Genomic DNA, 15,738 nt, shown 5'->3' with positions numbered 1-15,738 from the left:
AAGGACGAAGTTATAAAATTTGTCGAAGAATACACCTATCACTTGCACTTTAAATGTTTTGAATTCATGTTGATAAAATAAATGAGTTGATTTACTTGACAAGGAATTTATTCTCATAACTAACATGCATGGTGTACAGTGTCTTAAATTACATAGTACCTGTAAAAAGTATCTATTTAGCATCATATACATGTTTCTCATGTTACAATCGTTTGAGTTTAAATTCAGCTTGACTTGAACATACCGTATAGTGAGGGTTGAACCATGCAAAAGTAATGCGCAGAAACGATGCTATGAAACTTTTCCATTCGAATAAAAACTAATGCATATTTTGATTCATCATTTTCTATAAAAAAGCACAAACGTTTGAATATAGGCAATAGCTTAGCCAGTTGGTTGCTCAGATTAAGGCAACCCTTCAGCAAGCTATACACGGTGTTTGGACCTTTACAGGGAGAAAAGTATCAAAGATGCAAACCACTCCTGTTCTGTTTCTGCTGTCCCTGCCAGCAACAGGTAAGTTTTATTTGAAGTATTAAATTCATTGTTTAAATATCAAAGTAGTATAAGCTGTAATTTTCATGTCGGAAATTTTTACCGGGAACTTGAATTTACGACTTTTAAAAATGACTAAAAAGATGATTGTTTATAAACTTCTGTTTGTCATATACATGTATATGTTGGTAACGCAACTCATTGGGGTGGATTAAGCGAAATGATATTATATTCTCACGGTAGAAAACAGTTTGCTATACATTTTTCACTAGATAAATCGTTCTTATAAAACTCAATGATTCATCTTAATCTCATTTATCACGAAGAATTTAGTACCATGCGACATTGACACAATAATTTGCAGCAGAATAAAAATCTATTAAAAGCTGCTCACTTTGCTTCATTTACATGCGACGTGTATATGTTGTCTGAATATGTCGACATAAAACGTATTTCATTCACTTGCTTCGAACGTGTCTCATTGCCATGACTAAAACAAGTTTTTAAAATCCAACACTTTGTGCCTTGGTAACTACGAGGCAAGATTACATTAAACTGATTTTTTAACCATTAAATTTCAGCAAAAATCTCTCTAACAGTTTAAAACATAATCATTGGTGAAGAAGCAAACTAGGAGATTTAAAAGTTTGATATTTCCAGTGATTGTTCCGAACTCTTTGTAGGCTGTTTATTATTATTGTGTTCCGATGGGACCACTTCGACCTTCGCACTTTCGCCTTTAGGGCCTTTAGGGCGAAAATGCGAGAGCGCAAAGTTGCGAAGGCGAAGGAGCGAAAGTGCAAAGATGCGACCGGCGAAGCGCGAAGATGCGATGGCGAAAGTGCGAAGGCAAAGGAGCATACCCCCCCCCCTCCCCCGGAAAAATTCATTATTAATATAATTTCATACAGTAAATGGGGAGAGGGGGTCCGGATCCCACTCCCCCCTGGAAAATTTAATTTTATATAATAAAATTTCCAAAGAAAGCCTCGGAACCCCCTTCCCCCTTTCCAGTTTGTCTTCTGCCTCAGATGTCATTATATACAGTTAAAATTGTATTTAAACGATTATAAGCTTTACAATTAAAAAAAGGCGAAGGCGAAAGCGCGAAGATGCAAAGGCGAGAGTGCGAATTTGCGAAGGCGAAGGAGCGATAGTTGTATTGCTTCTTCGCCTTCGCAACATTGCACTTCGCATCTTCGCGCTTCACCGTTGCATCATCCCATTATCGCTTCTTCACCGTCGCACCTTCGCACTTTCGCCTTCGCAACTTCGCACTTTTGCATCTTCGCCCTATAGGCGAAAGTGCGATGGTCGAAGTGGCCCCTCGGAACACCATAAATAGGAGATGATTATATGAAGAAGAGGAGAAATGATTCAGCTCAAGTTATGTTTTCGTTGCTAAAATTGATACTTGACAGACGCGTCAAAAAGCCGATGTGACCTTGATAACATCTTCGCGAAGGTTTTCTAATCCGCACAGCTTCTCACAAGTAAGATGCCTTGACAAATGCAAACTAATACAATAATATTTACGATGAGCATAAATTGTAAAAAGCAATGAATTGTCTTTGCCAGTTTGACAGTTGTTTTAATGGATGGTCATGTATTTCCTATAAAATGAATATCTAACCTTTTGACAATGGTTAGGTTTTGAATAATGATGACGATTAAATTATTCTGGATGAATTTAGTTTACTAGTAAACGTTTTCCCAGAAAACAGATGGGCGATCAGATAAAATTGTAATTGCCGGAAAACATCGTACGGTACAACATATTGAAGGCAATTTACTGATGAAGCTCATCAAATCGTTGTCAATGAATAGGATACTTAATGGTGCGATACAAACTATGTTTCTGACCTTAAAACCGACATCAAGTATTTGGCAATCCTTATGCATGTAACTCTTTATTAAGAATGCGTGGTTTGTTACAACGCACTTTGGAAAAAAAAATTTAAGTGCGTTAAATTTGGGGCCAAGTCAACGCACTTTGAAAATTTTTTTCAAAGTGCGTTTATATGGTTGATGTACACTCTTAACGCACTTTGAAAAAAACTTTGCAAAGTGCGTTGACTTGGTCCCAAATTAAACGCACTTTAAAAAAAATTTTCAAAGTGTGTTGATTTTGTCTAAAATTTAACGCACTTTGAAAAAAAAATTTCAAAGTGCGTAAATTTTTAAAGTGTGTTGCCACAATGGTTCCCTCTCATCCTTGTTAATCTAAAAAATACACGATGTCAGTGGACAACCCCCCCCCCAAAAAAAAAACAAATACAAAAACAAAACTAAAAACATACACATATCGAAAGGTAAAATCAAATATTATTTTGCACCAATCGCTACTTCCATAGCCCAAAAGAGTAAAAAAAAAATTCATTTACTTTTTATACAACACCTACATGTACCTAAGGATCTTTCTTTAATAATATTTACTATATTCACTGCTAGAACAATTTAAAAAGTTATACATTGAAAATTAAGCCATAACATTTGCCGTCACCTTCTTGCTTTCTGTTGTTCACTGTACAAGTAGATCGATCTAGAAATGACACACAACGAAGAAATGTTAAAGAATAAAAACAAAGTCTAATTAAAAAGTATCAACTTTCTCCTCACAGTAAAAACTAAACTAGAAAAAAATTCTTACATGGGTACAGTTAATACAAATCATTCAAACAGTATACTGCACATTAAAAAGGGATAGAAATGGAAATAATGTCGTTTTTATACAGTGTTTGGAAGATGCACGATTCCTCAAAGATTCCACGGCGAATGGCTCAATCAGAGGAACGTTCCTGGGATGACCTTTCTAGCGAAGTAAATTGTGAAGACATATCCTCTCAAGGAAACAGTGCTACCATGCTAATGGTCAAAAGGTGAGAACCATGACCTCTTTACCTGATAATTTAGTCTAAAAACCAGTAGTTATGTTACCCTGCATCAAAGTTTTAGAACCGCGAGTAGAAGATATTAGGCCTAATGTGAAATCTAATCTGTAGTTTTATTTAAGAAGTCCGTCTAATCGTCAAGTTATAAAATAAGTAAGATTAAAAATAAGGTAAAAGGTTAAATCAAACTCCATCGCGGATCCGCTTCATATAGCTATGGATAAAATTATATAAGTATTCACTGTAAAACTCAATTATTTTAGCTAAAAATCCAAATATTTCAAGATATTATGGGAGGAAAGGGGGGGGGGGGGGTTGTCGGATTTTTTGCTCCAAAGTGGCGTGGCCAATTCATGTTTATTCGGTTTTTTTAAATTACGTGTATTAAAGCAAATAATTTATCACAGCGCTCTTGGTTAATGTACTAATCCTTCTTCACAATGTAATTTGTATATATTTTCTCTACACTGTACACACAGTTTACTGAGAATAAAGTTCATTGTCATTGTCATTGCAAACATATGACTGGCTGGTGCTATGCCAACACATAGAGACTAAAAGTTACTTTTTTTAATCAGATCTAAAAGAAGCATAATTAAATGTTCCACAGCTTCTAAAAAACCTCTAATACGAAAATGTTGATACACAGTCATAAGTATCCTGTACAATGTAGACATTTTGAAAGAACCGTGTAAAAAAAACTGACTAATGCTTACAAATTTAATGCTAAATTAAACATTGTATTTTGTCTGATTTCCTTCTATGTAAGTAAGTAAATCATTTATTATAGTGACTGTGTTTCAATTGAACATATACACATATATTTGAAATATAACATATATAAGGAATAAGGAATCATTCTTTGAGTATTATGAGGTGATAATTTTGGTCGGGGCGTGATCAAATCCAATAAAGCCCGAAGGGCTTTATGATAGATTTGATCACGCCCCGACCGAAATTATCACCTCATAATATTCAAAGAATGATTCCTTATTACTTATATTTATATAATCTTAGGCCATCGTATGATTAAATATTTAAATATAAATAAACAAACCCCGCTGGCGCCTCGATTTGGCGTCGTTTGTATTATGAGTTATATAGTACAAAATCGATACGTAGTGTTATCACAGGCAAAGACACTGGATAATGTAAATATATATATATATTGTCACACCCGACCCATCGGACCTATATGTCACTGTTTTAAATTTAAATACAAATATAAAAGTCAGCTTGAAAGTTTGGTTTGTCTTATCCTGAAAGCTTTAGGTATGAATTGTGCACATTGTTGGGGGAAAGTTACAGAATGATGTTTTAAATAAATCCCTGTCATTAAAATTTACGGAGCCTATAGTGGTTTCTAGAAGAGAGTTGCGTAAGTCGTTAACTAATGAGCATTATAAAAGATGAGGGACCAATGGAGTTCTGTAATCATTTCATTGTTACATGCGATTATTCTTTCTGACAGTGAAAAAGGTAATTTGAACACTTGCTACATGTGTGTCGAAGTCATGTGGAGAACTCCCAACATTCTGAAGTACAGAAAAGGTATTTATTTTTCAATAAATGAATACTGTGTTATTGTTACATTTGTTTTAAACATGAATTTTATATATAAAAAAAAATATTCTAAATTATTATAAACATATGTCATTCTAAATTAGTTGAAGTATGACATTCAGGTTTTGAATGATGGTGACAATTAAATTATTCTGGATGAATTTAGTTTAAATGTTTTCCCAGAAAACAGATGGGCTGTATATAAAGATAAAAATGTAATTGCCGGAAAACATTCAATCACATGATGTAGCCTTATAGGTCCATTCCTATTCAAAGGTGAATGAGATTGAAGGATTTTTTTTTTCAATTTTTGTTTGTGTATGATTTATTGGTTTTATTTTTATCTGAAAGACACCGATTTAAAAAAAAAACCATAATTGAAGTAATATCCAGAACACTGTCATACACATGTAAACTTCACTCACCAACAGCTTAGTAAGAGAAACAAAAAGATACAAAAGAAATCAAAGTACTGAGTAATGACGGTAGGGCAGTTTATTCATTTACAATATCTACCTAAGATCAACGATATGTAATTCCGCAGATTTCTTTACTGATAGTAATTATCGGGTTTTCAAACAAATAAAAGCTGACTAATTTAAGGTATTTCTAAATAATTTTTCATAATTATGTTGCATCGAATTTATCGATTATTTTCAAGTATTGTAAGTCTTGTGTTGGTTGATGATTTGTGCTCAGGTCCAAACGCTGTTTTACTTCCGGTTTACCAGAGTTACTGCATAGAAGAGTTGAATAAATTCACTGCCAAAATACAAAAAAAAAAGCAAAAATATTAACAAAGTGAAAAGAATTGGATTAACATTAATTCAAATAAAGGACGAAACATAAAAAAAAAGAAATGACTTCATATAACATATAGCAATATTTAGGAAAAGACTCAAGAAACAATTCTATGTGGGAGTGCAAAATCAAACATATGAAAAAATCCTGTTGAAATTGATAAAAAATGATATTGAAATGTATTTGGGTTATAATGCATATATACAAGGTAAATCTTCTGAAAAAATGAATCTGTTTTAACCCACGTTAAATTTCCCCTTAGTGCAAGTTGTAGCTATGTACATCGGAAGTTCATTTACATTTGTACAACTAACTGAAAAAAAGGAGAAGGTAAAAAAAACCCACCCAAAATAACATTTAGTATTAGGATGATCATCGTAGCTCATGGGCCTTTTGTTCACAAATTATTTAATATCTCGAATCCTTGTCCTTACTTGATTTTTAATCTATCTTATTTGACCAGGTAGATTAATAGAATCATTCATTGTTAGTTTGTTACGAGTCTGGGATAGTGAACTTCCACCGAGGGGACAAGATTCACTGTCTCGGACGAGGCTCTATCGAGTCTAGACCCTGAATCTTGGCCCCGAGGTGGGATTTCACTATCCCACACAGGTATAAAATGAATGATGATTTTTCTCGCATTATTTTGCATTAAAACGATGCCCGACAACTTTCTGTTATGATGTTCAAACGTTTACCTTTGGTTTCTTCCTCTACGTGCTACAAATAGTGCCAGGCAAGAAGAGAGCAAGCGAGAATTTGTTCAATGAAAATATGTAAAATCTAGTCAATTAAGCTAAAGAACGACTAAGCGATTAGCTTATTCCATCGTTTATGATTTTCTTACGGAGAGACGGAGTTCTACATTTTACGGCGGCGTAGTAATATACAGTGTAAGACAAAGTCTCACACGGTTGTCTTACACCGTACAAACCGATCTCACACCGGTGATAATGAAAGAAAAAAACATTCACTCTGGGCATCACATTTTCTCACCGTTGACAGTTTAAATTAATATTTTTTGAATGGCTGAAGTATCATAGTGACGTAATGATTCATAGAAGTCTTTTCCTTTTTGCAGGGAATTGTTATAGTTCGTTACAAGAAAATATGGACTCGCCGATTGATTTTTGCTCATCCATGAACCCTAACTACTATATACACTCCTACACTATGTTCAGTAAGTAAGATGCATGGCATGGCCTTTCATGCATATGATGATAACGTTCTCTACCTGTTGACAATGAAGAATTTTGACTTTACGTGGTTTAAAAATTGATCAGTTATTTAACTCAATTATTGCTGCGAGAAGATATCATTTTTGCTTTTTAACGAAAATTTAATTGCTTTGTTGCATTAAGTCTCTTTGTTCTCCATTCAGTGTGCAAATAATGATTGTTTGAGATTCATACCTGGATCCTTATAAATAATAAATGTAAAATTTCAGAATAGAACTGTATCAGATAAAGATATAAATTAACGTATTACAGCACTGTAGTAACCTGTCTGCGAAACCATTAACAATTTGGAGAAGAGTTCAATTACATAACTTCTTTGTGTAATATAACCATGAATTAAGTCTATGATAATAGTTACCATTGGCAAATCTATAATAACGCGAGTTGCTTGTAAATTGAGTAATCTTTCCTGTAGGACAATCCTTAATTACTGTCAACTGTGCAATAACATTTGAGGGGGCGTATCAGTTTTCGTATGAGGAGGACTCTGGTTCTTGAGGTATTTGTAATCATCCGGACAGCCCAATCAAAGCCTGCCAAGACCCTGGATCTAGGTATTTCGACAACGAGGTGTTTTACATGACGTATCGGAAGTGCCTTGATGTACCCATGTCTCGGAATGCAAGTCAGTAGTTCAATATACATGTCACCACTGCAAAATAATGTGGCTTTTCATTGTGGGAACAAAATGTTATATAGGCAGTGAGGTAAACCTCATTGTTGTTTGGTTTGCAAATACGACGACTTCATGTCTCTCTGTTAACTACTCAGTTCAATAATTTTTTACTTAACTACTAATTGTTTCCCACTAAATACTAACTGTTTCCCACTAACTACTAACTATTTTCCACTAACTACTAACTGTTTCCCACTAACTACTAACTGTTTACCACTAACTACTAACTGTTTCCCACTAACTACTAATTGTGTCCCACTTACTACTAACTATTTCCCACTAACTACTAACTATTTCCCACTAACTACTAACTGTTTACCACTAACTACTAACTGTTTACCACTAACTACTAATTGTTTCCCACTAACTACTATTGTTTCCAATTAACTTCTAATTGTTTCCCACTTACTACTAACTATTTTCCACTAACTGCTAACTGTTTCCCACTAACTACTGTTTCCCCACTAACGACTAACTGTTTCCTACTAACTACTAACTGTTTTTCATTAACTTTTAATTGTTTCCCACTAACTACTTACTGTTTCCCACTAACTACTCACTGTTTTCCACTAACTACTAATTGTTTCCCACTAACGACTAACTGATTCCCAACTACTTATTGTTTCCCACTAACGACTTACTGATTCCCATTAACTACTGACTGTTTCCCACTAACTACTAACTGTTTCCATCTTACAATAATTTGTTTCCTACTACTAATTGTTTTCCACTACTAATAAATTCCACTAGCAACTAACTGTTTCCCACTAACAACTCATTGTTTCCCACTGCTAATTAAATCCCACTAACAACTAACTGTTCCCCACTAACAACTCACTGTTTTCCACTTACTACTAATTGTTTCCTACTACCAATTAATTCCTACTAACAACTAACTGTTTTCCACTAACTACTCACTGTTTCCCACTAACTTCTAATTGTTTTCCACAAACTACTAACTATTTCCCACTAACTACTAACTATTTCCCACTAACTACTAATTGTTTTCCACAAACTACTAACTGTTTCCCACTAGCTACGAACTGTTTCCCACAAACTACTAATTGTTCCCACTAACTACTAATTGTTCCCATCTAACGACTTACTGTTTCCAACTAACTATTAATTGTTTCCCACTAACTACTAACTGTTTCCCACTAACTACTTATTGTTTCCCACTACCTACTTACTGTTTCCCACTAACTACTTATTGTTCCCCACTAACTACGAACTGTTTCCCACTAACTTTTAACTGTTTACTACTAACTATTAATTGTTTCCCACTAGGTAAACGGTACCGTTGTATGGGACATGGTCGGAAATTAAACCAGATGGTTTAAATTATACTTATGCTGCAATAGCTGAAATTGCAGCAGAAAATGCCGAAGAGAAATTCAAGTGCTTGGTAATGTGTGTGTGTGTTTGTGCGAGTGCGTGCTGGTGAGAGGGATTGCAGAAAGTTATCATCTTATTGCTCTTTATCATATTATTATTTTCAATTATTTCGGTTGAATGGAATCAAGTTGTCCTGCATCATTCACCTATATACCTTCACTACATTCCAATAAAGCAAAAAAAAAAAAAACACTTTCAAATTAATTCTTGCAAATTGTATTCTTTTGCCCGTTTCAGTAATGAAGAATTTCATTCCTTTGTATTTGAATAACAGTAGCCAATATACCGATTTTCCTATTGAAAGAAAAATTCTTTTATAAATCAAATCAGTTTGTTTACTTTTAAGATGACCTTGACAAAGGATAAAGAGAACATTGAGACCAGATGGGTCATGTCTTCCCGTGCTGAATGCGAGACTCTCATCTCCATCTACACAGGACCGGTCAAACTAGTTCTCACGAAAAGTGAGTAATTTTTTAAAGAAACAGCTCACGATGCAGAGCATGAGATGATTGCTAAAGCAGGTTATCATGTTTTTAAATAACATGACAATATGCATACACACTTTCAAAATAGGGTTGAATGCTACACCAACAATTTTTTGCTGGATTGTTATTGTTATTGGTGATTGATGTATGTAAAAAAAATCTTTTATTTTGAAGAGAAAATTGAAAAAAAAAGTTTTGTTGGCTATAAAACATTAAAAATTTAAATTTTCTGTCAGTAAGTATATTGTTTCAAAAAAGGTCATGTGTTTTCTACCAGGGAATTAATTTTTAGAAATATTCATATATATAAAAAAAAAACTATTCAAATCCTGGCACGAATTGAAACAAAAACTAAATGTATTTCATTATATAGAATACGAATACCTCATCGTTAAAAAACATTATTTAAATTGTTTAAACTTTAAAATCAAAAAGATATCTCATTGACAGTTACAGGGATTTTATTAATTTTTATTTTTTTCTATACAATAATTTATTTTTTTTAAAATTGTTTATAGTTCCAATTTCCAACGAGTACAATACCCCTCGCTGCAGTTTCGATAAGGATATAGTTGGCGATTGGTTCATAAAGCGTAATAGAATTACTATAGATGATAAAATGCATTTCCCCCCTGCACCGAATCAAATGGATTTCTATTTTTCCTGTCAGCAAACAAATGGAACTCGATATCTTCTGTCACAAACAGTATTTGGTAAATGGTAAGATCTTTCTGTCTTATTTTTTCAACAGTTATTTAGAGAAAATGCATACATAGAATTAACATCTTTCGTCAAAACATTAAGTATATATATATATATATATATATATATATATATATATATATATATATATATATATATATACTTAATGTTTTGACGAAAGATGTTAATTCTATGTATGCATTTTATATATATATAAATATATATATATATATATATATATATATATATATATATATATATATATATATATATATATATATATATATATATAAAACACAATACATTTGTATGTGAGATAATACCTCCGCAGAGGCTCTCTAGATATACATCACCTGGGGTGCCAGGGGCCCCCCTGGATCAGTAATGCTATTCAGCGGTATAAATAAATCGTACATCTGTATGTTATGTACAAAATATATATTTTCATTAGTATTTATAATTGTATTTTATTAAAGCGTAAATAGACGTATATATGAATTAACACATTGTATATATCTCTGCATACATGTATATAGTAAAAACAATACTACTGTAAATTCCTTATATTACGCGAGTACTTAAAGCTGCTTGGTCCGATTTTCTTGTAATTACAGTATCAATTTTTTTTTCATACAAATCATTTATCTTAAAAAGTTATGGACCTTCTCCTATTTACACCAGCAGAATCAGTCTCCTTTCAAAGTTAGAAATATTCAAAGTAAATAAAAATAATTTCTCTTTGGGCAAACGAAAAAACAAACTAAAATGCATCACGGGAATGTTTAGAAAGGAAACCCCTTGGTTTCGTCCCCCGAATGATTGGGGTTATTCAACCCGCATGCTATGCATCGATTGTAAAGAAAGCAGACTTTAGAAATGCTAGCGAACAAAATGTACACATGTTTATTTGTAATTTGTCTGATCATTTCGACCTTTATTTAAGGCGATTTCAAATTCGTAATACAACTATACCCGTCTCGTCGTCAGGGGTGAAATTCAACATGAGGCGAAATAACGAGGTACCTTTTAATGTCGTTTGTTTTGTTGGCAAATTTTGTACGTATTTTTCTTCATTGAAATTTGGCATAATTGGCGGGTAAAACTACTGCAATGTCTTTTATTATACATATACTAAGCATAGCCATCGTTTAAAAGCGTGCATAAAAATTGATATGAAATCGGACCAAGCAGCTTTAATTCCGCGATCCCGCTTTTTTGTATCAAATCGCGAGAATATAAAATCGCGAACGTTGAACTTTTCTCCTTATTTCTTATAGTTTTCAACTCTCAGAAAATAATGGCGAGATTTTTAAAATTCGCGTTTTATTAGGAATCTACAGTATTCGGGAAGGTAACAATCAGTCATTGATATAATGTTCGTATCAATATTGTACTTATATTTGTAAAACACACACACACACACACACACACACACACACACACATATATATATATATATATATATATATATATATATATATATATATATATATATATATATATATAAAGGTTTTCAGTAGACGATAACACAATATTCTCTCAAATTTAATCCAGAGAGCGCATTCACCTGATCGGCTCTTCAGTGGATTTCAAATATATATAAATATATATATATATAATCCAAAATGAGTGAAAGGTGATATCACACAGTATAAATAATCCAAAAAAAGAAGAAAATGAACAGTTTCAAAGTTTCTATTTCATTTTATATTTGTAAACTTTGCATGCAATAACAACAATGTAACATCAATATTTAGTATCAGTAAAATTTTCCGCCAAAGTGGCATTAACAGGTCGCACTCAAAGATCAAATGTTTTATATTTTCTGGTATATTGCAATTAATACAATTCCCATTAATGTTTTTATCCCATTTTCTAACCGACAGATTCATGGTCAACAGGTTGTGAAGTAATTCATAATTAAATTCTGATACAGATTTATCAAATAAAGACCGAACCTTGTTCTTGAAAATTACATTAAAATAGTACTTGTCTATTTGGAATTCCTTACACCATATATTTTTCCATAATAGGTTTTTGGGATTCCTTTTTTATATGGATGTTGTAGAAAAAATTAGACTTTTTATTTGAAGTATCTTCTAGCTTTTCTTCGAAATAGAAATGCAACTTAGTGAGCGAATTCTTGAAATTTATGGTTCGTAGATCTATTCTTGAAAGGTGCATCTTTATTGCATTTTTAACTATTAAGTACTCACATAAAAATTGTTTGTTGATGCCAAGCATCTGTTTATACATGTATCGTTTATTGTTTTGAAGCCATTCTCATTAAAAGGTCTTTTACTAATAATAAACCACCTTTATTCCAACTTGAAAAAAATAGAGATTTACCCTAAAAACATAAATGATGTTTTTATTGAACCAAATATTTTGATTAGCAAAATTGGTTAATGAAATATCTTTGCATTCGTTAAAGGCCACTAGAACCTCGTTACAGAACATGGGGAGGAAGTTCGATTTAAATTCTTCGTATTTTGTTATGCTTCAATTTAGCAAAAATGGAATATCGATATTATGTTTAACTACACAAGCGTTTAAAAGTGAAGACAGACTACTTCTATTTTGAATAATTTTCAAAACCCGTGCAGCTTTTAAAGCTTTGAGTTTTGATTCAAAGTCTGTTATACCAATGCCGCCTTCATTTATGTTGCTAATTAAGGTGTTACGCTTGATTCGCTTTCGATTTCCCCAAATAAAGGAGAAAATTATTTTATTAATACTTTTTATTAAAGATTGTTCAGGGTTTTCTAAAATAGTAGCCGTGTACAAGACCTTTGAGATTAAAAGAGAATTTATAAGCTGACATTTTCAAAAAAAGTTAATTTTCTACTTCGCCAAGAGTCAAGTATTTTTTCAAATTCTTTAAGTTTACATAACCAGTTTCTTTCGTTATTTTCGGTTTTGTTATGCCCCATTATATCCAAGACATTTAATTGTTTCAAAATTCTTCAAAAATTCAACTTCTTTCCTGATACAAATCCAGGACATGAATCACTTGCACATGTTGTCAAAATAATTGAAAACATTAAGAGTTAATTGTTTGTTTTGTTTTATTTCAGTGATGTGAACTATGTGTGTATGGACATTGAACCAAGAAATGAACGCTTTCTTCAACTTAAAGTTGGTGAGAAGTTGTTAGATTGCGATAAGATGTTTTTTGAAGATTATTTAATAAAGTGAAATTCAGTTCAGAGAAATATTCATCTTAACACCAAACCCTTTATCTTCTTTATCTTGATTGTGTGTTTTCATTTTAAAAATAGGTGTTCCATTCCGAGTGGATCTCCGCGAGTTAGAGGACCCAGGACTTCTGTTTCGAGCTAATTGTGAAACCCTTGCGGATACATCCGACATCCTGCTTGATAAATACCCTATTTCTATTTAAGATCTCAGTAAAAAGTTGATCATGGTATGCTGCATTGTTTTATTTTACCACTGAAATAAAACATTATTAAATACAATTATTTTTCATTATTTATTAACACATACATGTACACTGAAGTTTGCACAAAAGCATTTAGTGGTAGATATCAAGTAAATCATTATACAGCCAGGTCCATGTTTTACAAATATATTTTGGTTTCCAAAACCTCAAGATCTAACAGTAGTAACTCATAAAAGATTGATGCAGCCAAACAAAAACTGCATGACGGCAATATATTTAAAATGTTATTTAGAGTAACAATTGGCACCAATTTAATATAATAAAATTTAGAGTATTAGACAAGCTTGTCTGCGAATGATACTGCAAATGAGAAGGTATCTTATGCAGGTTTGAGTCCTGTCAACATCTTGTTGCGTTTCACAAAAAGGCAGTCGGGAGTTAACTTGGGTTTAAATCTACGCCTGTTAATGGGTAGGTATAAGTCCTTAGTATGTACACAAAAATGGCGAGTGTTTAAATTGTTTCTTCAGTAAAATAAACAGAGAATTTTAATATGGGAATTGTTTTACTTGTTATTAAGGAAACATTTATATCTATTGAAATATTTGTACATCTATGTAAAACTTTTTAAAAATACCTATTGTCCGATAACTGTTCCTATTTCTAAATAAATTAAGATTAAATCAATTTGATAAATAATGGTCTTAACTCATTAAACGTATGCAATATACATTACTACTCGTTAATGAAAATTACCTAAAGTATGAAGAAGTAAAGATGGGTATACCTGAGATAAACACAAAAAATATAAAATATGCTATAATTCTAAATTAAACATGTATACAGTATTACGTGTATTAAACAACAACTCCAAGTTTATACATCGTATGGATGAAAAATGACAATAACAAACCATCTCAAAATCCATAAAACGAATTACAAATTCAAAGCAGAGCAACACGGACCTCTAAAAAGATAGAGGTAGGATCAGGTGCCTAGAAGGAGTTAGCATCCTCTGCTGAGGATCACCCGCCGTGCGCCCAATGTCATATCGGTAAAAATATTATTATCGGGGAAAATGTCGTAATTTGGGGAAAACGTCACGATCGGGAAAAACGGAGAAAAATCCGTGGACAATTTGGTAATTAATCAATATTCCAGAGCAGAGCAATCACGGACCTCTGGAAAACCCCAGAGGCAGGATCAGGTGCCTAGGAGGCGTGAGCATCCACTGCTGACTGGTCACACCCGACGTGTGCTCTTTGTCGTAATCGGGGAAAAAACGGAAAAGTCCGTAGGCAATTAGGTTATTAATAATGGTCTAATAAATAGAATGAACAAGTTGCTGTCCTTTAAAAAAGGACTCCAATACGTGGACCATTTGCATGTGTTTCCAACGAAAACGTGAATTTTGTCAGATTCCATCGACTCTAGCTGTCTGCTTTTAACCACTAAATTTGTACGTTGTATTACGTATACATGTACATATATATATAGCCCTGACTTTTTATCTCAGAATTTAAAGGATTCATACATCTAAAATAATTATGATATACCTATGAATGATGTTTGCATGTTTAGTATCAGACATTCGGTGAATTCTACTATTTGCGCACATATTACGATTCACACTACTTTGTTAACTATGCAGTGACAGCTTTGTGTAAATTAAACATTTCATATTTTGATGCATTTTTCTTCAGATTTAAACTTTTATATAGTGACATAATGATTCAATCATACTTAAATGCTTAAAAAAAATTAATCGGGAAGTTCTCTAGCCTCGCCTACTATAAAAGTAAAGTTTAGTTACATGTGTATTCGGAAAACAACAAAACATTGCAAATTATGTTATTTGATGTATGTTGTAGTTTAGGCATAACATTAACTTATTTCATAATACTGAAAGTTCATATCACATGCCAATCATTTCTTTAAAATGAATACTTTGTTTCTGTACTGTTTACCGACAACTTTACAATTACAGCGCCTTTGAACTTATGCTGCATATGGCACGGAATCCCGATCCCGATTCAGATAAACGTGTGCTAGCCTAGTTCCCTGAGCTACCCATTACGTACAG

The 15,738-nt window shown here is 32.7% G+C and overlaps 1 protein-coding gene and 1 long non-coding RNA gene across 2 annotated transcripts; both read left to right on the top strand.

The window, feature by feature from the left end:
- The first annotated feature begins 5 nt into the window (after nt 1–5).
- Nucleotides 6–9,065, top strand: LOC128181943 (uncharacterized). Its single transcript, XR_008243382.1, has 5 exons — nt 6–516; nt 3,231–3,374; nt 6,835–6,933; nt 7,407–7,616; nt 8,955–9,065. It is a non-coding gene; the product is annotated as an uncharacterized LOC128181943 (long non-coding RNA).
- Nucleotides 9,066–9,408: 343 nt separating this feature from the next.
- LOC128182305 (uncharacterized) lies at nt 9,409–13,679 on the top strand. Its single transcript, XM_052850887.1, has 4 exons — nt 9,409–9,526; nt 10,069–10,270; nt 13,330–13,394; nt 13,534–13,679. Exons 1-4 carry the CDS (start codon nt 9,409–9,411, stop codon nt 13,653–13,655), a joined length of 507 nt encoding a protein of 168 aa, XP_052706847.1. The 3' UTR covers nt 13,656–13,679.
- The last annotated feature ends 2,059 nt before the right edge of the window (nt 13,680–15,738 follow it).

The sequence above is a fragment of the Crassostrea angulata genome, chromosome 4, assembly GCF_025612915.1.
Source record: "Crassostrea angulata isolate pt1a10 chromosome 4, ASM2561291v2, whole genome shotgun sequence".
Lineage (NCBI taxonomy): Eukaryota > Metazoa > Mollusca > Bivalvia > Ostreida > Ostreidae > Magallana > Magallana angulata.
Note: the sequence above shows the minus strand (reverse complement) of the source record. Positions and strands in the feature narration are given on the sequence as shown.

Coding starts and splice junctions, on each gene's coding strand:
- LOC128182305 (XM_052850887.1), top strand. CDS start 9,409: ATGACCTTGACAAAGGATAAAGAGAACATTGAGACCAGATGGGTCATG. Junction 10,271..13,329: donor CAAACAGTATTTGGTAAATG/GTAAGATCTTTC, acceptor GTTTTATTTCAG/TGATGTGAACTATGTGTGTA. Junction 13,395..13,533: donor CTTTCTTCAACTTAAAGTTG/GTGAGAAGTTGT, acceptor TTTTAAAAATAG/GTGTTCCATTCCGAGTGGAT.